The sequence below is a fragment of the Crocodylus siamensis genome, chromosome 1 (genome assembly GCF_052110815.1).
Source record: "Crocodylus siamensis isolate JL-2025a chromosome 1, ASM5211081v1, whole genome shotgun sequence".
NCBI classification, from domain to species: domain Eukaryota; kingdom Metazoa; phylum Chordata; order Crocodylia; family Crocodylidae; genus Crocodylus; species Crocodylus siamensis.
The window spans coordinates 113,093,639-113,120,689 of record NC_143395.1 but is presented as its reverse complement, the minus strand read 5'-3'; the positions used below and the strand labels follow the sequence as shown (position 1 = coordinate 113,120,689).

At 42.3% G+C, this 27,051-nt stretch overlaps 1 protein-coding gene across 5 annotated transcripts in view; it reads right to left on the bottom strand.

Moving 5' to 3' along the window:
- UTRN (utrophin) overlaps positions 1 to 27,051 on the bottom strand; it is a 553,135-nt gene that overhangs the window by 475,173 nt on the left and 50,911 nt on the right. For 2 of the 5 annotated variants that reach the window (XM_090040989.1, XM_090040991.1), the window contains exon 1: positions 24,875 to 25,012. The exons of 2 other annotated variants lie outside the window; for them this stretch is intronic. In XM_090040989.1, coding sequence (XP_089897115.1) covers positions 24,875 to 24,968 — 94 coding nt within the window. In that variant the 5' untranslated portion in view covers positions 24,969 to 25,012. Of the gene's footprint in view, positions 1 to 24,874; positions 25,014 to 27,051 lie in introns of those variants that run through there. One more of the 5 variants, XM_090040993.1, reaches the window with a different exon arrangement.

The following is a 27,051-nucleotide window of genomic DNA, read 5'->3' as shown; positions in this document are numbered from 1 at the left end:
CAGTTTAAAATAAAACATTGTGCAAGCTTAGCTATTGTCACTACTCCTATTATCAGTTGTCTTAGTAGCACACAAAACTCCAGTTGAAAGCATTTCAGTCATCTGTTCATCTTTGCCATATAAATCACTTTTTGTAGTAGCACACAGTTGTTGGCTGCTCATTGCCAGGGTTAATGATTCACTATGTTATCTAGATTTTAAAAGTGTTATTATGTGACACCATTTATGTTCCTCATGGTATTGTGGTATTAAAGTTTAGTCAAGGCTCCATTTCCTGTATCACACATTAGGCCAAAACAATGCAGCAAAGGGCTGTTGCAACTCTGCTCTCATCAAGTTCCCTCCTCCTAAACCTGCAGGGCAGCACAAGTGATCTGACATCCTTTGAACCTGACTTATAATTTAGAATTAAACATCTTTAACTAGGTCCATAAGTTCTCAGCATGCTGCATGTGGTTGAAATCATAACACAGACCTCCATTTGTGGATACTATCGGCTTTACTAGTTGAGCAAAGGATGGGTGTTGCTTCTAAAACTGACAACCCTGGTTGTGGTGAAAAAAAAATCTTCAGCCACCTCCTGGCTGGCAATATGCTCTTCAGCAATAATGCAGTCAGACTCCAGTTTCTATATGAAGTTCAAAAATTTTCTCTTAAAAAAAAACCCAAACAAACAAAAAAACCCCTCATCAATCTCTTAAGTCCTTCTGCAATGTTAGCAGTCCTTCCCAGATTTCTCTTCAGTTTTTCATCAGTGTTCTGGTACCAAGTTGCCCAAAAGCAATGACAACACCATTCAGAAGGGAACTCTCTCCTTTCTGGTCTGCAATACAATGCTTTCAGATTAATTATTAATGAACTATTCATAACCATTTATAATGATAAATGGTTATAATAATTATATATCACTATTATTACAGTTACATATAATATATAATGTGAGATAATTATGCATGTTATAATCATTATAATATGGTATTAATATTATATATAAAGACTGCCTAGTTATGATACAATTACTTTTCTAACTGATTACTTAATGCCGCCATGTCTAATCTTCTGTCATCTACCATCCCCTTATTTTTCCATGTTATTTGTGTTCCAAGCCTGTTCTTTTAATATAGTAAGTACTGCATAACAGAGAACTGGCTAGCCTGTGGCAAAATTGACACAAGGCAGCAACCACAGGCAGCCTCTGTGCAGGGCATGCAACAGATTGGGGGGAGGACAGTGGCAGGGAGCAGAAAGCAGAGCAGTAGATAAGACAGGGAGCAAACAGCAAGAAAGCAGAGCAGCAGATCAGTCAAGGGGTACAGAGAAAGGATCAGACAGCAGAAAGGGAACTGGAGTGGCACTTCAGGAGGATGTAGGGCTGATCTGTGACTTACCTGCCAAAACAGGTTGGCCCCCACTGGTATAATATAATGTACAAACAAAGCACTCTAACAAAGAGCAGAAGAACCCTTAATTGGTTGTAAGGGTAGAAACAAGTGTGATAAATAATTGATGTCTAAAAAAACATGCTGAACTATTTTGTCTGTTTGAAATACCATTATTGGAAGCTGTGACACTCACTGTTCACCATTTATAAAAATTTTCCAATGCTGCCTTTTGCCATGGGTGAGAAACTCATGATACAAGCAAGCACGATTTGTAGCAACTTAACCACATAGGGGGCACTACGGAAGGAATCGCTGCAACTGCACTTTTACTCTTTATGAGCTGGCCAGGCTCACGAGATACTTTAAGAATTACTCACGCACATGCTGTTTTTATTAATTCATATTAAAACCAGATGTGACACACAGTTATTGTTTAAGGGTCAATAAATTCTGAAAATCAAAAAGTAGGACCCTGATTTGAGAAGTGGCTGTTAGCCAAAAGGCAAATCTTGATTTTCCAAACTCATGCATAGTAAATGCTGGTTTCAGTTCCCTGACAGAATTTCATTGCTTCAGCCACCAGCGTTTTGGGAGCATTACAAAAGCAGTTCAGTACAGAACGCGGACTGCAGTGTGGTTTCCTGGCTTTATCCCACAGCATTCCCTCAGTCCAACTGTGGAGAGGAACTGACTGGATTCACAAGGAGAGTCTTGAAGTCGTTGTAGTGCAGAAACCTTGGGTCTTTATGATAGCACACTACAGAGAGCAGGGGAAAATGGAAAGGAGTGTGTGCCAAAAAAAAAAAAGACAACTCTGGACGCTTAGCAGAGGAGGAGGACACTCAAAGCCTTTTCCTCCAAAAAGCATTAGTGTGACTAAGCATCAACTTTAGCAGGCTGTTATATTAGTTCAAATTTTTCTGTATTTAATTACAACCTTTTGCATAAGAGGCATGTTTTCAATTCTACAGGGGGAGCATACAATGAAAAACAAAAATAACTTGCCAAAGGACTAAATAAATAAAAGCTCCAAAGCCTTAGCCACATCTATAATCAGAGTCATGTTGCTCTGCTCTTTCAGTTCATGTCATGCTGGTCCATTATTATTCTGCAAACCTTTCTGTGGGCTAAAATGAAGAACAAAGGATGACTACTTAACCTTTTTTTTTTTTTTTTTAAATGTGGTAAGTAATTTGGGTTCATTAAGCATTAGAAGATGATACACACAGCTCTAGCTGTCAAGCTGAAGTACCTAGATCTCTTGGCAATAAGTGGAGCCAAAGATAGATAAATAATGGCATTTGCCTAATAGGCTTGTGCTTCTATCTGTTTTACTCTCTTACCTAAAATAGTGAAAGAGTAAAGTGGTACAACTAAAGAACCAATTACATCTGGAACAACTCAAAGGTTATCTGAGAGTTTAAAAAAAAAAAAAAATCACATTTCATTGACAAGGTCAATATGTATACAGTTTCCTGTATACTGCATTTTTTGGCACCCAGAAGCACATCATTCTACTTTGAAGCAAGTTTGTCCAGTAATGCCTTCTTTTGGACCAACTACATGGTTGGGAGGGATGTTACACAAGCGTCTAACGTTTTGCCTTGCCATGACTACCATTCACCTACAGTGCAGCATGAAGTACTTAGGTGATAGAGGGAAGCATGTAATCGAGCTATGAGGCAATAGAGTGTTTTCCTCCTGTCTGATTTTCTGTGGTGGGATTTTTATTTTTTGGGATGCACTAATTTTCTAATCTTTGAATTATGTTCAAATTAACATCTGGGAAAATTTTTATTTGTAGACTCTGCCTCTTTCTCTGAACACTACTAAACCAACCCCGGCTTATAAAAGTTCCCCTATACAATAAATTTTGCCTTTGAGCTGTATTAAATGGCATGCAGCTAATACACATGTGTAGTCATGCACAAGCATCCTGACTCTCTCTGGGAAAGGAAATTCCTTTATCATATACTTAGGGTCCCCCCCACACACACATACACTTTCTTGTAAATTAAATAGCTCAAACTGCCTTTGGGAGTTGTTTCTAGAGAACAAATAGTTTTCAGCTGTTCATTGATGCTCATTTATTGTCTATTACTCTACTAGAGAAAGCTAATTTTATACCTATGCTAAAGGTATGGTTATATTTGCAAGTCAGAGAAATCCCCAGCTAATTAAAAATAAAAATAAATAAATATAATGCTTATATATGTACATACAGAAAGAAAGAGAGAAATTGGTGCTATATATATCTATATATCACCAAAAGCACTGCTAACAAAAAAGGTTATAACTATCTCACACAATACTTGACACCTCACCTGTCAATCAGGCAATCAACTGATTGGGAAGGGGAAAAAAAGAGGTCAGCAGATTACTGCACGGCAGCAATAAGGGACTCTCTGATAATGGACTAAAAGGTTTTCCAGCTGAAGGTAGTCTTTGCAAGTCAGAGAAATCCTCAACCACCTATAAACAGTGTCATTTAAAAGACACTTCTGTACTACTATGGCAATGCAGCAAGATCAAGAATCTGAGCCCTTCTCTATATTTCCTTTAAAAAAGTATGTGTATTACACTCACATGCACACAACTGTATTGTTAATCTAAAATTAGATGCTAAACACAAATTTGGTCAGGCTGATGAAACACTAACCTTACTAAGTGCAAACTTCTCTCCCTTCACACTTGCATACTGAACGGTTTGAAATTTTTGCAACTTTTTTTTGCAACAGTCTGCAGGGGGGCTTTTAAAAGACTGAGAGCAACCAAGACATACACAATGAGGTACTTGATAAGAGTTAGGAAGAGTCACTTAGCCTAACCACTCCTATTTTTTCCAAATTCACTGAAAGTTCAGGGGGGTGGGAATCTCAGAATGGTATGTCCTGAATTTTCCCATGCTATTTATTTGTTTAGTTTGAGCTCCATATAGAAGTGTGGGTCCACAAAAGGAGTTCTGTCTGTAAGATGAAGTCATAAGCAAAAATACAAAGAAAGATGGCAAACATTTGAAATAATGATTCCCTAAACACTGCTGTGAAAACCAGAAGACAAACTTGCATGACTACCAATTCTTCTGATTATTATAGATCAAATCTCACCCTTGAGTTTCACATCTCAACCTAGTATTTCAGCTAGCCAGAAAAGTCAGAAAATCACTATTTCAAGAGGAGTCAAAGGCTGCAAAATAATTTCCACTGAAAAAACCCACTGCTTCCCAAAAATTAATGTAATTTTGCAGACCGTTCTTCTCTTCCAGGTGACTTAGAAAGAGGTTGGCATACCGGATCTTATACATGTCTATCCCAGAATGAGTTAAAATCCCGACCAGTACACCCAGTACCCTCAACATGAGTAAAACTAGACAAAAACTACATTCCAAAATGCTCAATCATAAGAAAAAGATAAAAGGACAGATATACAAACACAGGCAAGCAAACAGTTTTCACAGAACAGTCATTCACTTTCTGATCTCAGACTCCTTCTGCTCCGAGATTATTTTACAAACACGTTCAGAACACTGGCCTGGGAAAAAAGATCCATAATCTTACTGGACACTGAATACTTGGGACTGAACACCAACATTACCTGGCTTTCTTGCATGCATACCAGCCTCTGGCTTCTTTACTATTCATTTCATCCAGGAAGAGCACACATCAACTGCAGATGCTCCCTTAGCCTGGTGAACCATATTTATACCCAAAAGCTTGCAAAGAAGAATTTTTCCAACTATCTGAGTTGGTCTAATATAAGAGATCAGATTTACCCAAAGTATCTGGTTGTAGCTGTGTCGGTCCTATAGACCAACACAGCTACAGCCCATACCCACATTAACAGTCTCTGCATTCCAGATGTGGTAACAATCCTCTTCCTTCTTGAATTATCTTGCTCTTTCACTAATCAAAATTATCCATTCTGCTGTACTTTTCTTGACTTTTAGCTATTCCTAATCATTTGGTCCTACTTGTAGTCCTCCTCTATTTCTTTAAGGGGACTGTTTTTATTTACACATGGAGTTTTACTGTGGACACTGCTCTATCTGCTACTTCACTCAAGCCGATTGCTTCCCAAGCCCTGAGAAAGGGTATCTTGTGCCCAAAAACTTGTCTAAAGTTGTCTCCCAATTATACAGCTGATCCAAAAAAAGATACACAAGGCAAGCAAACTATCACACAATTAAATCAACTTTTTTTTTTTAAATCAACATTTTTTTTTCAATATATTAACTTTGCACAAGCCATTAAAAAACACAAAAAAGGTGTAAATCACAAAAAGAAGTACTATGGTGACATGTTTAACACATTCATTATAGAAAATAGTTGGATAGTAAATGTTTTCAAGACCCTTCAGATACTTCATGCAACTTGACTGACCTCCTTAGTGAACCTTTAAACATTCACCCTGCTATTGATCTACTCTAATTATTACCAGAATGCCCGCACTTTAGTTTTGGTGAGGTCTGTTGTAGGATTTGGTATTAACAAAAAATAAAAAGATAGATAACAAAAGGCAGGAAGAAATATTCAGGATAGAACTATTAAAGGCACTTGAGAATGGGCCTAACACTGTACCCACTGCAGTCATCGGGCGGGGGAGGTCTGAGTTCACTGGTCACCACTGAGAATTATGAGAAAGTCTACCTTGACTTGACATCAGAAGTTGAGAGTATGGTCCCAAAACAAACAAGTCAGGGATGCCAAGCAATTTGCATTTCATATGGCCTCTCCACATCTACAAGTTAGTTTGCACATGCATTTCTGCAGCCCAGACGTTCACATGCTGGTTCAGTGGCCCAAGTTATCATGGGACCACAAGACCGTGCACTACCTGCTGAGCAGAGGTAGTGTTTGTCCACTTGGGGGGGAACAGCAGCAAAACAGAAGCAATGGAAGAGACAATTACTGAAAGTGTGAAGAATCTAGTAGCAGCCCATCTCTCCCCTCAGCAAGCACCCAGATGCTTCCTAGAGTCATGTCCTTGCTCCAATCCTCCTCAATCATTCTGCTGCCCAATGATCCCCAAATGCCAACACAAACCTGGCTACCCCAAACTTTTCCCCAGCTACACTTTGTGGAGACCTCTACAAGTCTTATATACCCTTCAATACCCTTCAGTTCCAAAACTCTCCTCTCTTCTGGACATCCTAAACCCAACTTTACTCTGCCATCCCCACCCCTCATACCAAAACATCCCCATAAATCCAGCTACTCGAGCTCCCCCATCACTACGCAAAAGCCTCTATGCATTACCTAGAGGCACTCACAGCTGCCAAGCTTTGTCTTCCTCCCTCTCCTACACTCAGGCCCAACAACCTACTAATGCTTGACAGAGGGCTTGTGAAATGTAAACTGCAGTTTATGATCTATTCTAAAAAAATTGCATAAAAATGTCATGCATGGATTGCACAAAACTTGGCAGTTCTGCACAGTGTTAGCCTACAAGAGGCAGGCAACTGTCCTCCTGCCAGGCAGTCCCCACAGCTTTCATCAAGTGCACAGCTGAAAGCTGTTCTGATTCAATAACTGTGTTAATGCACCTGGTAATCACCAACCCCAAAACCTCAAGACTTCCACTTGGAATTTCATGCTTAATTAAGTCCAGATACTTAAGTACTCCTTCCAAAATGATTCACACTGGTTCTTTACATTATTTTCAGATAATTCCCTGGAAAGATTATTTCCTTCCAGTATTTCAAGATGATAAACTTGTACACACCAAAATCAAGGTAGTGGCTCGATTTGATACGTGAAAAGGCATGTATGCATCTCATCGGGGTGAAGGTTGTAGCCGTGTTGGTCTAAGGACATAGGTAGACAAGGTTCTTTGGGTAAATCTGATACCTTTTACTAGATCAACTCAAATAGTTGGAAAAATTCTTCTTAGCAAGCTTTCATGCACAAACACCCTTTTTCAGGCTGAGGAAGTGCCTGCAGCCTGATGAATGGCTTTTGTGCCTGAAAGCTTGCTAAGAAGAATTTTTCCATTTGAGTTGGTTTTATAAAAGATATCAGATTTACCCAAATAATCTTGTCTGCCTCTGTATGCATTTTACTATTTCTAGACTGTCTATAAATGCAACAGGGGTTGCTACTATATTAGATAAATGAACATGGGTATTAAGTAGAGCACTCCAGTGTTCAACACAAGATATGTTCCTAAATACTTGCATCCAGTTGGTAGCAGGAGACTGATCTTTCAGAAAAGACCTATATTTGCCCATTGGCCGGTCTTTGTCAGCCACAATAGATACCCTCACGAACCCCACTTAGACATTACCATTTTATATCCAGATTCAGTTCTCTCTCCATCTCAGTAATAAAAAAAAGAAAAAAAGAACTTGATCAAACTCTCAAAACATGAGGGCTTCCTCAGCATTCACAGGGCTAATCCCTGTAAAGTGTTAATGTCAACTCCATGAGCTTAATTCCCACTCGACTCCAGGGGTAGACATTACCTCTTTCACAATGAAGTCCATTACAATTTTTTTCAAAGCAATTCCCAGAAAAGATTAAGACTTTCAACATTCATTTCAAATATCACCCCCCTTTAAAAATTAAGAAATCATAGAGTGGATCAGACCAATGATCCATGTAGCCCAGCGTCCAGGTCTCCAACAGTGGCAGAAGCAGATGTTATACAGGGAGAACACTGAGCTGGGCATCTCTGGAGTCATCTATCCCCTCACTGGTATCCACCATTTACTGGTTTAGAGATGCCAGAGGAAACACCTCCAACTATTCGGTTCAATAGCCATTAACTGGTCTATCATCTACAATTTTACCCAGTTCCTTTTTGTACCTGTCTATGCTAATCTCCCCTGCCACCTCCTGTAGCAACAAATTCCACAAGTTAACTATGCATTGCATGAAAAAGTGGTTGATGGAGAATTCTGTATGTGCAGAGTTGTGCAAGAGCTGTAAGCAGAGTTCTAGTTACATTACACAGAAGAATCACAAAATTCCATACATTTTTACTCCATTGTTCCAGTGATAAATCAAGCCTACATTCAAGTCAACCACACAAGTCAGGTCCAATTTTAGGAAAAACTGCTTTTTCCTTGAATGTAAGCTAATTACTACAACTAAAGACCTTGAACTGCTGCTGCCCTTATAAAATCAAACAGGAGAACTCAATCACCCAGGAAAGGTCCCCAAAATTAAACAGACTAAAAACACTAAAATTAAAACTGCACCGAAAGAATTTCTGACTTGGCATTTTTATGGCATACACAAAAATACTGCCGAAGTGCAAAAGTCAAGACTGTAAACAACCCAATTACAGTTCAACCCTACATTAGTCAAACATGTTTTTTATAGGATTTTTGGAGGAAGGAAAAAAGAGATTTAAAGCAAAATAATACAGCATCTCCTAGACTACTTTCCACAGCAAATGAACTAACTATGCAACGATTAAACTAGTCATCTGGAATTCATGCTTGATCAAGGACCAGCATACAAACTCTCACTCTGCTAGCAGTAAGACAGTTCATTCAGGGATCTAATTTTCAGTTTAAGGTGATTTTGTCAGCACCATGAAACTACAGTAGCTCTGTACCTGTTACCTACTTCTTTCACCTTTCTCTTCAACATCTCCCCCCGTTTTTACCAGCACAAACGCAATGAAAAATATACATGAAAAATTGTAATTTGCTAAATAACCCATGCAACGCCCACAAAACCTACTTGGGTCCCTGTTCTCCACAGTCTGGCACACCTCTCTCTTCAGTCTGGAACACAGGGATCTTCAGCCAGGGGGACCTAGAGACCGGGGTCAGCACCCGTGCTGGCCCCAGCAGTATAAAAACCTACCCTGGTAAGCAGCTCAGGGCTACTTGCCCTCAGGCACTTGAGGCCAGCCAGTTGGTATCTGGGGACACTAGCCCCTTTCAGCAGTTGGACTGCTGAGGCAGCCCTAACCTAAAGTGGCCTCTGCACCTTCTACCCACTGCAGCAGTCTGGCAGTGGGGGCTGCTGCCTGGCTGTGCCATGCTGCCACCTGTATGGGACTGCATGGCCACCTGGGCTGTGGTATGGGCACTGTAGCAGAGTCTTCTGCACCTCTGGGCCAGCTGCCAGTAGGCTGCATCTGCACAGCTGGCCTTCATGCATAACTGTTGTCACGTCTTCTGGTGTGCCCACCCTGAGATCTGGGCAGCTATCACCTGGAAGATATGCTAGTTGTGGTGGCCTTCTTTGAACTGTCAAAGCATGTCCCTCCTGACCCCAAATGGCCAGGTCACCCACCTCATCTACCCTCCAACTGGGTCCCTGGTGCTGGCCCTGGGCAGGCGCCTCTGCCTGGGTCTCACCAGCAGAGATGCTGGTGTTCCCTGTTTAAAAGTTGCAAACCACGATTAAAAAACCCCAAATTCTCTTATTAAAATACTCAAAACCCATGTTCTTCTATGATTAAAATGAAATGCCACTATATAGAGAGATCAGTTCAGCAGTGTTTTGTTGATATATTTACAATTTTAAAGCAATTTGGAAGTCTGCCAGTCACTGGTGAAGCATAGGGGGTGCATGCGGGTACATGTACACCCCCAGAGATCAGCTGTGCATCTCCTGAAAGCGCCAGCTGTGAAATGAGAAGGGCCAACAGAAGTGCACTTCAGGTTTTGCCACTGGAGGACCCTCTGCCCCCAGTCAGCAATTGGCCACTTAGAGAACCCTCTCTGCCCTGGTCGGCTATCGGCTTCCCTTCCCTTCCACGCTGACCTCCCCCTGCACAGGATGCTCTAAGGGGGCAGGGGGACTCTAAGCCTGGCTCTGGCAGCCTCTCCTACCCATACCACTTCCCCACCCCGACCCCCATCTCTCTCACACACACCCACACATCCCTATTGATACATCCACCCCTCTCCCCAGCCTACCCCCCCCCCAAGTGCTTCCTGGGACCAGGAGCCCCACCCAAGCTAAGACCACATGTCCCAGAACTGGTGTGGGCATGGGGCATTGCCAGCAGGTCATGTCCCATTCCCTTGGGCTGGTTGAGTATACAGGGTGTGAGATTTGTGGAGGGAATGTGGGGGGTATGGGGTTTGTGGCTGAGTATGCGGGTGCGGGGTTTGTGGATGGATTATGTGGGTGTTTGTGAGAGAGGTTGGGATCAGGGGTGAATCTTCCAAATGCCACAGACCATACATCATCTGAGCTCTTGTACCTTGCATGACATTCCAGCCTAAATCATCACTCAATCATTGGAATAAGAGAAGTGTAACAAAAATAAAGTAAGGAAGTAAATTCTTAGCAATCTTAATAAAAACTCCTTCCCATCTAAGATGCTCAGCTTTCACTGTCAACTCCAGCACCATCATTTCAAAATTTCTACAGTTCTATAATAGGTTTACCTATATTACATGAAGTGATTGAGGCCTGCTTAGGACTAGTTAACTGTTTAACCATCCCCAACCTTTCATCACCCATGGCTGATGCAAGTTTAACACCTGTTATAAATACAAAAGGAAGCCTTCTCTAAGATCTTTTTTTCCTAGTTTATACACCAGTGGTTCACAACCTTTTCAGACTCTCAGCACCCCTCATTTGACTCTCTGAACCCCTCCATAATCTGTAAACTGAGCAGCACGTCATTTCAACATGTAAGCACTGTAAGAAATAACTTTTTGAAATGGCGTACTGCTCTCTTGCACAGAAGCTGGGCAGTGGGGGCAAGGCAGAACCAAGCAGGGCCAAGCCCAATCCTGAACTTATCTCCTTATACCTTACAGCCCCCTTCAAAAGATCTTACGGTGCCCCTGAACAGAGAATCATTGGTATATGCAGTTTAATACCAATACAGTGATGCTGTAGTGTTGTTTCACCATGATAGTTCAGCAAATCTGCAAGAAGCAGGATTGGTTTCATACTGCCTTTTACTGGACCAGGTATACAGTTGAGAGACGCAAGACACCACAGCATATGTAGTGCTGGGAAACCAGGACACACCCTGGCCAGTACACCTCTGATTACGCAAGCTTTTAGCATATTCTCAGGTGATGCTGGAAAAAACAGGTAAGTGCCTAAAAACTTGTCTAAGAATACTCCCAACTACTGTATATAGTTAACCCAATAAAAGACCTTTTCAAACAAATTCTGTTTCTCATTTAAGACTCAAGCAGACGTAGCCAATTCCTGACTAACCTTGACATTTTCCTAGTCTAGACACAATAGTCTTTCAGTTTAGAGAGAACTTGAATTTCTGAAGTGAAAGTCCAAACACATACAGAGCAAAAGTCCTTCTGGTATTCTCTGTATATCATGAAGGAGAGAAAAAGAGCATAAATCATTTTTTTTTTTCCCTTTGAAGGTAATAATCTAGTAAGTTATAGCTCATGACCATTATCCTTCCCCCTTCTAAACCAAGGTCTACCTCAATCTCTGGACCTACGCAAGGACCAGTGTAAAATTAGGATTCCTACAAGTGCAAAGTCTGAGAGATATTACAGTGGCCATTACTTCCCAGGACCAGTCATATAATAGGACTCAGAATTACAAAGAGTTATGAAGCAGTCCAATATCTATAAAAAATTCCAGGAACTGCTCTCAAGTCTTACTCACAAAAAATTACAAATAGAAACATTAAGCAAAGAAAGTATTATCACAAACTAGCATAATTAATATGGTGTACAAATAAATACGTACATTTAGAAGGGAAATTAAAATAGATGATCTGAACACCCAGACAGAAAAACTTTTCTGCCTCTTGTCAGGATACTAGTAAATACCTATTCTCTCTAAATTCCTGACTTCGTCCATACAGATGCATCTTGTTCTGAAAATAGAACTGTTGCACCTGTTCATCCACTAAGGCAAATCTGCAACTTGAAGCCTGTATTTTTTGCTCCTTAGAGGTTGTAATGCTAGTAATTTGGCAACCACACATTATTTTGGTTAGCTTTGCCACTGTAATGCAATATCCTCAAGAAAAAATAACTGTGTATTGCTATGCTCACACACATCTGTACGACCCTTCTTCTTGGCACAGGATTGCAGCAAACAGCAAAAAAAGCCCCAGTTAGGCTCTGGACCGGCGAGAGAAGCGCGGGTAAAAACCCGCCGTGTCCCTGTTCCCTTGAAGCCCCCCAGACACCCCCCAACAGCCGCAGAGCCCCCCGCTGACCCCCAGCACAGCCAGAGCCAAGCGGGACCCGTCGATGGAAGGAGTTAACCCCTCACTGAATGGGAGGAGGCGGCTGCATGGAGCCAGGCTGGGTCAAGCCCCGCCCCCCCGGTCCCTACTTGGCCCAGCCCCCCAGGGAGCCTCGCGACCAGAACCACGTGAACAGGCTGCGCAAACAGGCACCCTTGTCTGCTGGCGCGTGAGTCAACGTGGAGTTCACTCAGGAGGGTGCGCAGGAGGGCCCGAGACCTTGTCTGCGAACCCCCCCCCCGGACAGACAGTTCCAGCTGTAGCCAGCCTACCAGAGGCATGACATGGATGGGCACGCGCCGCATCCCTAGGGTCCCCTCAGGCTCTGCAGCCTGTCCCCCCGGGCACCTCAGAGACCACCACCCAGACAGCCCCTGGCTCTCGGCTGTGCGGGCTGCCTGTCCCTTTTTCAGGCTCTGGGGCCCGGGAGCATGGCCACCTCCCCATGTAAAGTCTGCTTCCTTTTGGGGTCTCTGGTGCACCAGCTGGAGGAGCTCCAGGCCACAGTCCAGAGACTGGGTACCATCAGGGACTGTGAGCAGGAGATTGACTCCTTCTGCCAGGCCCTTCTTCCCCCAGAGCCGGAGGGTAGACCACCATATCCCTCCAGGACAAAAGAGGACTCCAGCACCTCCCACTCTGTCCAGTCAGGGACATGGACCAAGGTGGCCAAGGGGCCTAAGGCCCACCGCACCAAGGCCCCAGCCCCGCCGAAGCTTAGCAACAGGTACACACCTCTTGCTGCTCCAGCAGAGCCTGCCGAGTTGCCAGCTCCCACAGGCAACACAGGCTCAACTGCAGCTACTGACCCGCTCTCCCCAAGACAAAACGTAAGGTGTCTGTTGTGGGAGACTCCATCCTGAGGGGGACCGAGGGGGCAATCTGCCACCCTGACCCCTTAGTCCAGGAAGTCTGCTGCTTCCCGGGGGCCCGCATCCAGGACATTGCAGAGACGATGGCTATACCTTGTACTGGATGGATCAAGTAGATAAAAGGGGCGGGGGTGTAGCTGTCTATCTTAAGGAAAGCTACATATCCCTGCAAGCTAATACTGGCAACCAGGGTGGACGACTGGAGACCCTCTGGGTTAAAATCTGTGGGGAACACAACGGTGGGAGTCTACTACAGACCTCCCACTCAAAGTCAAGAGCTTGACCAGGAGTTCACCCGGGAACTGGCTGAGGCTGCATGCTCCAGGACCATGGTTGTCACGGGCGATTTCCATTACCTGGACATCTCGTGGGAAGATCACTCAGCAAAATCCAAGCAGTTGCAAAGCTTCCTCTTGTGCGTGGATGACCTCTACCTGACTCAAGAAGTTTACGGGCCAACGAGAGGCAAAGCGCTGCTCAACCTAATACTGGCTACTGGGGATGACCTAATCGGCGACCTAGTGAACGATGGGAAGCTGGGTGACAGCGACCACGAGCTGATCACCTTCACCATCCACCATAAAGCTGGCAAGTCAGTCAGCAACACGGAAGTCCTTGACTTCAGGAAAGCCGACTTTGACAAGCTCAGGAGGCTTGCCAGTCAGGCCCTAAGGGACCATGACCCCAGGGAGAGGGGAGTTCAGGAAGAGTGGTTGCTTCTCAAGGGAGTGATCCTCAATGCACAAGCTAAGTCTATTCCATCTCAAAGGAAAGGCAGCAAGAGAGCACAGCAGCCCCCCTGGCTCTCCAGGGACCTAGCAGACCTCCTGAGGCTAAAAAGAAAAGCCTACAAAGGATGGAGGATGGGATTCACCTCCAAGGAGGATTATTCTGCACTGGTGCAGTCCTGCAGGGAGCAAACCAGGAAAGCCAAGGCTGCAACTGAACTCCAACTAGCTTCGAGCATCAAGGACAATAAAAAGTCCTTTTTAAGATATGTGGGGAGCTGGAGGAAAAGCAAGGGCAACACTGGACCCCTGCTGAACCAGATGGCACAACTGACAACTGACGCCCAGGAAAAGGCCAGCCTATTAAATGGGTACTTTGCGTCGGTCTTTCATCAGTCCCATGGGATGCCCATGCCCGCTACGGGACAGGGAGGTCCAGGTGAGGGAGATCCCCTGCCCTCCATTAATGCTGACCTCCTGAAGGAACACCTTGAGAGGCTGGATACCTTTAAGTCAGCCAGCCCTGATAATCTACACCCCAGGGTACTCAAGGAGCTGGAGAGCATCATAGCCCAGCCCCTGGCATGGATCTTTGAAAACTCCTGGCGCTCTGGTGTAGTACCCAAAGACTGGAAGAAGGCCAATGTTGTCCCTATCTTCAAGAAAGGGAGGAAAGTGGATCTGGCTAACCACAGGCCCATAGCCTGACTTCTATCCCAGGGAAGATCTTAGAAAAGTTTATTAAAGAAGCCATCCTTATTGGACTGGCCAACGCCAACATCGTAAGGGCTTGTTGCGGGTAGGCCTTGCTTTACCAATCTCATTTCCTTCTATGACCAGGTGACCTATCACCTGGACAAGGGGAAGAGATTGATGTCATATATCTTGACTTCAAAAAAGCCTTCAATCTGGTATCCCATGATCACCTCTTGGCAAAACTGGCCAATTGTGGCCTTGGGTCCACCATGACCTGCTGGCTGGGAAATTGGCTCTGTGGTCGGACCCAGAGGGTAGTAATTGATGGCAGTCACTCATCATGGTGCCCTGTGACCAGTGGGGTCCCCCAAGGCTCTGTCCTTGGACCCATATTGTTCAACATCTTCATTAATGATGTGGACATTGGAGTCAGGAGCAGACTGGCCAAGTTCGCTGATGACACCAAGCTTTGGGGCAAAGCATCCATGCCAGAAGTCAGGCAGGTGATCCAGGCTGACCTGAGCTGGAGGTGGAACCCACACGGCTCATTAGCCGCACCTTTATACCAGTTGTGGCCGGCTGATGACGTCAGCCACAAGAGCTGGCTGGCGGAGATAAAACAGGCCGCGGGCAAGGAAGGAACGGGTGGATGGAGACCTGTGGAAGCTCCACCAGGGAAGGTTCTCCCTGAGCCCCTACAAGGGGAAAAAGGGCTGGAAGTTGCTTCTCCCAGCAGGGGAAAACACAGCAAAGCCCGCTATGGGAAAGACACTGCCAGCAGCAGTGCAAGGAGCGAGGAGCCAGAGACAGCTCTCCACGACCAGGGACCCAGGTTGAAAGGTGGAGAGGAGCAGGAGGATCCCTAAGCCAGGGGCTACAGCTGAGAAGCCAGAGAGTCCAGCATACACCAAGACGCCAGACCAGGTGGGACCGCTGAGGGCTCCAGAAGACCCAAGGTGGCGCACCAGGTGGGAGACGGGTGGCACAAGCAGCACAAGGGGCTGCGAAATACGGGCCCCAGTGGCATAGAGCCAACCCAACAGGTGATGTGGGGACAAGCATCCGGCAAAAGACCATAGCGGGTCCAGCGAACCCACAGGCTGGGCGACAAGGGAGTAAGAGTACAGAGTAGCCTGCAGACTACCCCTGACCCGTATAGGGCCAAATAGGGACCTTTGGTACCTCAGGACCGGCACTGGTGGTTAGGCCAGAGAAGCTGATGATAAGGGCAGCGGGCCTCTCAATGTCTCAGTGGGGTTTTTTTGTTTGTATTTTATGTTTCCCACTAGCGGAGGGGTTGCAGTGCAGGGTGTGTGGAGCCCGAGTGTTGTTTAAACCTAAAGGTGGCTGTTAGCCTCAGGGAATGATAGGCACCTGTGAGGTGCGAATTGTATACTGGGGGTTAGGCCCTGCAGGCTGATAGGACCTTCTCGGCAAGTGCACTTGGGGCCTCAACAGTCAGGGACCTGGCCAGAAGGACATCTGGAACCCATCAAGGCGAGGTAGAGGGGAGGTGGAGCCTCGCAAAAGACCACCAGACAGACACCCCGGCATCAAGAGACTCCTGGTGGTCGGACCCCCACCACTGAAACAAGATCCAAAGTCATGGCAGGCAAGATTGGGGGGAGACTACACTGGAGGGAAACACCCACTCAACGGAACATCTGGAACAGACAGGAGAACACCACTGAACATCCGGGCCCGAGCAGCACATGACCGGATGTTCAAGGCCAGACAGGCACAAACTGCTTGGCTAGGACATTTGATGGATTGTAAAAAGAGTATTTTTCTTTTCCAGAATCCAAAAATTTCAAATGTGTTACATTCTTGTGAAACGTCTCATCACACAAGAAGTACATGGAGTAACAGATTGTATGCACCTTTTCTGGAGAAGAAAAGTTTGCTATTTGAAAAGGGTAGGGTTTCTTAAATTTACCTTCCCTTGTTTTGACTGCTAGCAATCTCTCCCCTGCACTGAAAGTCAACTTTACAGATTGTTTGTGACCCATTTCTTCAGGTGCCCTCAAAACATGATGCTTCCTCACAGAAGTTCTGTTCTCGTCACCAGTCACAGGCTCAGAAGTTAATGAGTTAGTCTAGAATTTCAAATGTAATTCCACTTTGAGGCTGTTGTGTGAAATACATTAATTGATACATCATGACAAGATGAGGAAACCATATCATTTACCCACTAATGTACAGATATATGCAGTTAAGGCATATTATCTACTTCATATAAAAGATATTGCCTCATGGTTAAAAACAGATAGTTTATTTCACAGAATGTACTACACCAAATAAATACTTGAAATCTAATTTATGCATCATAATGTTGTATGAAGCCATCTTCCAGTCGCCTGCTCAGTCTCAAAGACTATTCCAACCTCCGTCATTCTCAATCTATACAGAAAGCAACATAACCTTCCATCAATAGTACCAAACCTCTGGCATTTCAGGTCTTGGCTTCAAACTCAGCAGGCCATTGTGACTAAAATGCAGTTCAGACTCATTTCTTCAGATGGAAATGATTTGCATTTCAGCATTCTTACTGACTGTTATGATGGCTTAGAATCCAGTTTTACAAGATTTAGTAAGTGGGTTAAAACAAAAGTTTGTTCCATCTGTACAGACATACAAAATGATCATTTAACTTTCAAGCATTACCAAGTAATCACAGGGTCTTGCTACATGGTAGATTTGATTATCGAAGGCATAACAAGCATGGGTGAAATGCCAACTTTAACAGCTGCAGAAACAGAGCAACACTAACCCTTTCTGTTAAGAATTAATTTAAGAAACATATCTGTCCACCACCCCTTTTTGCAGTACAGGAACCCCTATACCCACACACCATTCCTTTTGGTTTCATAAGAGAGTTACTTTACACAGATATTTTTCCCCCAGTACCAAATTTAAATCTCAACAATTCTTTTAAAAGGAGCTCATCAATTGGATAATCTTTTGCAAAAAGTCAAAGTTAAAACTATAAATTTTTTCCACACAATTTTAATATCATTTACATTCCCCACAAAAATCATTAATACATTTTGCAAGAGATTCCATACCCTAAGGCCCACTGACAACAAACCAACTAATCTATTAGATGCCAACTTTAATAATTTTAAAATAAAGACTTTCAATCCTTTCCTCCAGTGCTCTTTAGGATTCATATATAACAATTAAATTTCAAAGCATCTTGAGTGACAAACCTTGACCTATCGCCTTTCTTTATAAGACAATTACACTTTATAAGACAATTCCACTTTTAATCTACTGGAAGCATCATCTAGGGAACTAGCTCAGCTTGCTTTCTAAATCACTTGCTTAGAAAACATTTCAGTACACTCTACCCAGCTACCACACAAATCCACAAGCTAGGTCGCATAGACATCCCGTCCAATTCTTGTACTCATTAGGGACTAGAGCAGGAAGCATATGGCATCCTCTATAGCTAGAGCTAGAGCATTTAAGGAAAACAAGAAAATGACTCACCATCAAATTCACAGTTACAGAGAGTGCCTTTTTATCCAAGCTTCTGAAAATGCAGAATGCCCAGCTCCGTTAGACACAAAGTAAAGGGGCAGAGGATGCTTTAAAAACTGCATTTTTCCCAACATTTTATTTTTTAGCTTTCATGGGTCTGTACAGACAAGCGGGCATGTGCATTTCCCCAGGGACAACTAGCAGCGGCACATATTTGTGCCATTGCTAGTTATCCCCATGAATGTCCCTGCATGTGCACTCTGGCACAGGGCAAATTGTCTCGGGTCCGATAGGGGAGGCTGAGGTGTTCTGGCTGCATGGAGCCTGGCTAGCACCTGGAGTGCAACTCTGGCTGGCCAGGCTCTAGTGTCAGGTGGCATATGCTGCTGTCATATGCGCCGCGCCACTTATTTTTGGCATTCTTTTTACTTCTTTCTTTATACTGGGATTTCCCAATATCTAAATTTGGTTCTGTGCTGCAAATATGCAATGCAAAGAACCAAATCGCATGAATATGGCACATTCTGCAGTGCCTCGAAAGCCTCTGAGGCACTGCAAAGTGCATGTCTGTGCCTGCGTGGACACGCCACACAACTACAAAAATTAGTTGAAGAAAATTAAAGAAAAATATTTTTCTGTTTGTTTATATATGCACTTGACAGAACTTCACATATTATAGTCACTATAAATATCTTCTACTATTATTACTTCCCCTCTTGCATGTATGGATGCTACATCCAGCAAAAGCAGAGAAAATGTTATAAAAACAGGAAGATTTCTTTTAACACCGCAATCACTTACAGAAGGTCTCAGGGGCAGGTATATGATGTAAAACTATGCACAACACATATTTAACTAATCACTTCAATATCAAGATAGTAACATACTTCAAGATAAAAGGTTAATCAGCAGAGTTGTTGCCAAAGGAAAATAACTATATCTTTTTCAAATAGGTTTTTATGAAGTACAGTTGTTTGAGAACGAATGCGTTTGAAATTGGTCCTTCAGGATAACCACATTAGGCAAACTGATTAACAGCTTTCTAGTTTCTTACAGTAGCATAAACAATATAGAAAATATTATTTTTGCTAATTATATCAATGTCAGGCTTCAAACAGTTCAAATACCCCACTGCACTTCAGAGGAAAAAATAAACCTCTCCACCTGAAATTTTACTTTCTTCTTACAGACAATACTCCTGAAATTATCAGAAGTGATGCAATTAAAATTAAACAGGGGAAAAAAAGATACAAGGATGCTAGGTACATAATTTTGAAAGGACATCATCATGTTTTAAATAATAATCATAAATAGAACCCTACAGATCTACAGCAATAGGCTGACACGCATCTGAACAACTGAACAAAAATTCAAGCTGAATGTTATTATACTAATGAGACCTTGTTACAAGATGCAGTCATTTATCAAGTAAAGCAGAAATATAATGTCTCCCAATAAGCACTCCCTCTCCTTTCTTACACAGATCTGCAGTTTGTTGCTTGAACCTTGTCAGATGCCAAAGGATTTCTGGGAGCAAATAAGAGGCAGAGATAAAGGAAAAAATTACTGAAATAATGAAGTCGAATACTTACAAAAGGACTTACAGTGCCATGGAAGAGCACTAAGCTTGAGACAACTCTTTGAACAGATGGAGAATGGCAACAGTCTCCCTCTCCTCCTACTTAAGGTCCTAAAGTTTCTCTGCAGAACAAACTTAAGCCAAGATTAAACCATCCATACAGGAAACAGCAAAACTGTATCAATGGGTAAAATATGTAGAATCTCAAATGAGATTACATTGACTCCCACATCTAACTGTGCTACAATTTCTCTCAAAGACTTTACAGAAAAAATACATATCTGTAGAGTACACTTACTATCCCCTGCACTGTTTCAGAGGAGCTGCCCCCTAATCTAACAGCACTAGTGCTGCCTCTACTAGTGTTTGGGGCAGGTAACGCTGCAATGACAGTGACAGGCCAACACAATAGCTAACTTGTTTGCCCAACTGTTCACACAGACATAACTACGCTACTTCTGAATTAAGCAACAACCTGTATAGATCAGCATGGTCTAGGTGATACTGCTGCCAGAGATGACATGCTTACTGCAAATATGAAGCCGAAGAGGACACGGCAAAAAAGCACTGCAAGATGCAACTCACTCAAGGAGGGGTGCTTGCTTAGTTTTTGTCTCTCCTGGTGTTACAACAAGATCAATTAATATCTGAGTGTATAATCAATAAACTAGACTTGAGAGGGAGAGAGGGAATAATTTCTACATTTGCCCAAGCAGCCAAGAGTATAACTGGCTGGGCAGGAGCTCTGCAGAAAAGGACCTGGGTGTTACAATGGACAATAAGCTAAATATGAGCCAGCAGTGTGCCCTTGTTGCCAAGAAGGTTAATGGCATACTGAGCTGCATTAGTAGAAGTGTTGCCAGCGGGCCAAGGAAAGTGATTATTCCCCTCTATTTAGCACTGGTGAGGCCACATCTGGAGTACTGTGTTCCATTTTGGGTCCCCCACTACAGAAAGGATGTTGACAATTTGGAGAGAGTCCAACAAAGGGCCACAAAAATGGTGAATAAACTGGGGCACATGACTTGTGAAGAGAGGCTGAAGGAACCGTGCTTATTTAGTCTAGAGAAGAGAAGACAGAGGGGATTTAATAGCAGCCTTCAACTACCTGAAAGCAGGTTCAACAGAAGATGGAGCTAGACTGTTCTCAGTAGTGACATACGAAGAACAAGGAACAAAAGTATCAAGTTAGAGCAAGGGACATTTATGTTGGATATTAGGAAACATTTTCTCACTAGGAGGGTAGTACAGAGGTTGTGGACTCTCCATCCTTGGAGATTTTTAAGACCCCCCAGGTAGACAAAGCCTTGGCTGGGGTAATCTAGTTGGGGAGGGTCCTGCTTTGAGCAGGGGGTTGGACTAGGTGACCTCCTGAAGATCCTTCCAACCCTAATTCTCTATGATTCTGTGCTAAAAAGGAAACAGAAAAATATAATCCAAAAGTTTCTCTCCAACTGTACATTTCGAGAGAAAAGAAACGGGAGAAAGTTTTACATAGCACAACTTGCCTGTAAATCAAAGTACCAGGAGATACAGTAAACAACTCTTGCAGGAAAGACAGGAATCCACTTACATTGTGCAAGTTTGCCAAATCTCACTGCCTTTAGTACTAAAGGTCCCACTTGAATCAGCTTAAACATGCCTGCTAATTCCCACGGGAAACAGCCTGCTTTCAACTTATCCACCTCCCTGTTATTGTTCAGAGCCTGCACTCAGCCTCTGCTCAACTGCTGGTACCTCACTAAATATCATCCCATTTTAACTCAGAGCACCTTGCCCTCAACAGCACCCTTGAAGCCAACTGAACTTAGTCAGTTTGAGGATTGCTGCAAAAACACCCAGCGGATGAGATGGGCTCGAGGATTAATAGACCACTACAACACTGGCACTCAGAAAATTGCCCAAACAGCCTGCTATATATGCAGCTTAAACCATATCACCGAGGCCAAGAGTTTAGTAGGCTTCTAAAGAGGGTAAGTCTTTTATAACAAGTATAATAACAACATCCCATTAAATCAGATAAACTATAATCTAGCATAGTAATGAACCCTCATAAGTCCAGTCAACCATAAGTAGAAGCAACAGTTACAGAGGTTATCCCATAACTGTCCAAAAGGTCATAAACAAAACTTCTGAATTTTCATCCCCTTTGCAAGGCAGTGAGCTCACCAAGTATGAAGGCATGAAGACTGTAGACATTAGGACACAGACAGGCACTACACAGTTCCTGTAAATGTGCTGAGACAATTCAGAACAAGCAGGGAGAGAATAGCTAGCTAAATCATAAGAGAAGGTCTGTTAAGAGACTACAGACAGTCAGCTATGGAGTTTTTAAAGGTACAAGGCATTCAGAAATTAAATTTTTTCTTAACCAAGATTATTTTGCTCTAGGTGTTAGGAAAGAGATGGGAGAGAGACAGGAGTTGTGTTTAATTCAAGGTATGGATACAGGGCTTTGGCTAGTTCTTGAGAGTCCCTAACTCAAATCTGTCAAATATTAGACTTCTAAGAAGAAACTCAGCATAAACTACAGCTTCCAAAAAGGAACTGAGTCATTCCTCTGCCCTGCCTAAGCCTAGAACATATACAAATTTGTGCGTTTTCTAGAAACAAGTAAACCACATAACCAAATATTGCACACGACATGCTTTTTAAAGCTTGTTTAAAATTTTATGCCTACGCTCTCCCACCTTCTGTATTTTATTCCCCATCTTTTGTTTTCCACCTGTACTCAGAAGGGTATTTTACCATCATACTGACTTCTCTTCATCCTTACAATATTTCAGCTTGCCTGTTCTCTTCAAAACTGAACAAAATGGAGTTTGAGAAACTATCTGGATTTAAGCTTTTCTATTTAGTTTCCAGCATTCTCTTCCTCCCCCTTCTCCATTCCCCAAATCCATCTATCCTAGTCTTTCTCTATCAATTTTAATTCCTTTCCCTGGGGTTATTTTAAAGTATCTGTGGGCATGTCTACATGTGTGCCTTAATGTGCAGTAGCCTATTCTACTGTGCATTAAAGTGGTGCATAAAAAAAGTACTAATCCACTAATGAGCAATAGAATAGGCTACTGCACATTAAGCATCGCCTAAAAAGCATGTGCTTACACTACTGCATGTTACCGCAACCTAATGCACATTTATTTAGTACCTCATATTGGAGGCACTAAATTTAACGCATATTAAGAAAAGTGTATTAATGCACACGTAGATGCTCCCAGTCAGTGCATATGTCCTTCACACACTCCAAATGAGCATTACAGACATTTTGGACAATGAAGTAATGGATTTGACAGTGCAGTAATGAATTTTAACCTTATGGAAAGAAAGCTAATTCTCTCTACAAGCAGCTCTTAAACCAACACAAAATTCTGCATATTAAAACACATCTAGCACTTAGAGAAGCAATTAGCAACAACTTAACTAGGAGGGTTTACATTTGTACTCCATCCCTATTCACAGTTTGGATTGAGCACAGTTAGAAACTCATCCATGTATAACTAGAGCAACGATTCTCAGCCAAGGTGAACACACAGCTCCCTAGTGCAGTGGTTCTCAAACTTCTGAGACCTGAGGCATCCCTGGACATATTTGAGACACCCTTCAGAAAATGCCAACTCCTAGTTTTCACTCATTTTTAACTACAGAAAAATAACAGAGCTTTTTTCCTCTGTAAAAAAAAAAAAAAATCAAAAAAACAAAAAAAACACCCTCAGAAAGACCACAACTATGGATTTACGTAGGAAATCTCCACATTTTTGTGAATCGTGTTTGTAAACTTAACAGCGCTAACATTCTATGGCAACTTATGGCACCCCCAAAAGGATCTCAAGGCACCTGTAAAGTTATAACTAAATTCAGTGAGCATGTCCAGAAATTTACAGCAGCTAAAATGGACGTTTAGGACAGATTAAAAGAATAAGGGCTAGATGCAGATCTCATTTATTCTGGTTAAACACCAGATCAGCTCCATTGCTCCAGATCTATGTACATATTTGTGAGACTGTAAATGGATCATATTATATCACTTTACTTAAAATCTGAAATTCTTCTCTTGTTCCAGTATCCAAAATTCAGGTAAAAACTGAAATGAAATAAAAAGATGGGCTAAATTCTCGGTTGCTTAGCCAGTTTGGAGTCAGTGGAGTCACTTTATATTATCAAATAATCAATCTTCTAGTTGACTGGCATGAGGCCCTTAAGGTCTGAAATACCATGCCCTGTCAGAGGCATAATGCCATCTAGAACACTGAGATTCACCTATATGGGTGTCTTCACACTGACACTGCTCTGCTGGTCAGAGTTTTTTGGCTTTGGCCCCATACCACTGGAACTAGCAATCCCTAAAAAGTCTCAACAAAAAAAGAAAGTGGTCCCAGTTTCTTCCCTACCAAAAATCCACCTACTTTATTTTTCATCACATCAGATTTCATTCATCTGTACTGAAATGTAAATGGTGGTGAAGTTAAGGATGTATGTTAATTCAATATGCTCAGAAATCAATGAGCAGAACACTATAAAAGTGTAGTCAACAAGATCATCAGCTGAAAATGATGTAGAGTTTCCTTTCAGCTAAAAAGAAACATTAGCAAAAACCTGTCCAGCCTCCTCTCATATTTAATTTTTACATGGTTTCAAAGGAAGCCAACCAGTGAAAGAATAGGAAAACTTTCACCAAATGTATGCTGAGAAGTATTTAGATTAAAAAACAGCTGAAGGTGAGCGGATCTGAGAGTGTTAGCCAGCCACAATTCACACAGTACTTACAACGGAGTTGTGCCACAAACTGCAGATTGTAAAGTCTTTTCCTTGGACTGTTTCCTGTCTGTTTTCAATGACGTGTTGCTATTAGACTTAGAAAACTTAAACTCTGCTATAAAAAAAACTTGCGTCAGATAAAAGTAGACAGAAATAACATTCATTTACTTTTTTTTGTCCTCTGGTCTTGAAAATACACTTACGTCTTAAATACTTACTCACCTGGTAGAAGAGAGCAAGCCTGGATGTCAATATCCCCCGGCACAGAAAACATATACTTTTTCCACTGAAGTTTTTTAGATGTCTGGATGCTCATGATCAAGCTTTATGTTTAAAAACAGGAAAATGAGGATGGAAAGGAAGTGCCTGCAAGTACACTCATGAGAACTGCATGCTGGGATTTGAAAAGGAGGGTGGGAGGGGAGAATTTGTGTTTTTTTAAGAGGAGAACTTGACAAACTGCAACAGTGTGAGCCACTCAGGAAACAAGTAAACTTTTCAGCATTAAAGCATATATGCAAACAATGTGGACTCAAATAATTAGAGGGAGGTCCCTGTTTATAAAGGTACCAATATACTGCTGGGTGTTCTTAACAAAGAGTTAGTTCTTTCCCTTCCTGTTTTCAAAGCAATAGCAAGTTACAAACTCTACAGGCTGAAGGTAGGAAAGAACCTGTGGCGATTGCCCTCTGCTGTTCTAAACAAATAGCCTGCTGAAGTTTCAAGCAACCTCCTTTAAAAGCTGTATACATATTCCTTTTAGATGCAAACAACATTTACCATTGATAAAGCACTTTGCTTCTCACCTTTTAACAGGAAAAAAAAAAATCAATCTATAATAAATGGTTCTGAAGGCAGGTACCAGTTATATATTTTAGTTTGGGTATTTCAAAAAAGTACAAGGAATTTAAGCACTACATCTTCCTTTCATTTTAGCAGATCGCTGGTGAAACCCCACCGCTGATATGAAAATCCCAACTTTTGGGTTTTTTTAAGCTACAAAGATAAGATCGTCATGATGTAGACACACCAAGACAAATGCCAGAGTATCAACTTGAACTTTAGCAATCTTAAGGTCACCACACCCAATCTAGATATAGGCGGCTAGCAGGTCAGGGGGAATAGCATGGCCCTGGGCTGAGGAAAGTGGCTGGGGCTTTCCCAGCCTTGGGGCTGCACCATAAACACATGCAGATGTTCACAAGATCAGGCCTTCTAGATCAGGTTAGCCTAGTATCAATCTAAGTTTATACACCTACTTTAGGTGAACAAAATTTAAATCAGGCGTGCTTTTTTTGCCCAATTTAAGACCTCTGAGCACTTGAATGATTGGGCATTTAGATCAGCCTAACCCTGGTCCATTCCTTGGTCTGACCCTGGTTTGGAACAACTGTGCATACTTGAAATTAACGATAAGTTAAACACCACATTTAGCACGTACACACAGAAAACATGCAACTCCGCTCCTGCCCTTCAATGGTCAACAGAAGAGCATGCTGAATCTCAGAAATGGCACATTAGAAGTGCTTCAATTTAATTCCGAAATATGCTTATGAAAGTCATGGTTATACACGCTTTAAGAGCTCAAGCTATATTTTGTATGTTTCTGATGGTAAACGGTAAGTAACAACAGTTAACTGAGGTAACTGGGACTAAAAATATTAAAGAAGAGTTTATTAGAGAGGAAAAAGGTAGAAGAAAAAGTTCATGTAGAAAGGATACTATCCAATTTACCACAGATACTGGCATTAAAGTATATTTTAGGAATGGTAACATATTTCTACTTGTTTTATTTCTTTATTGATTTTTCAGATTGACTAGCTTTTCCCAATTAAGTTTTTCCATGATTTAGACCAGCTTGTCATTGGGAGGTAAGGGGGAAAAAGAGAGAGAAAAAAAAAATAATGATTCTTATGCCAGTACATGTTTTATTAAGATTTATTTAAAACTGAAGGTCCTATAATACAAGCACAAAATCAAGAAAGCAGTCTCATTAAACTCCCACACAATCTTCCCCAAATGTTTGTATGTGCAACCCATAATTTGTACCTTAGTAACTGTAAATTAGATTGTATATTAATGGGAAAAAAAATGACACGATGAGGTAGAAAACAAGACTTCATATTTAAATCTATAGCTATTACTGCAATGCCTAGAAATTCCAGTTACACAGTAGGAACTACACCAGTATGGAAGAAAAAGATAGCCCTTCCCCCAAAAAACTTTTAATCAGATGAAAGTAAATGGGAGAACATTTATAAATGCTAAATTAAAATTTCACATACACTTATATTAGCCCTCTTTATGTTCCCATGGGACCTGACCCACAGTTTTCCACTGATCCAATGACCACTGAGGTACGGTCTCCCACTTAATGTGCACACTACTGGCCCACTAAC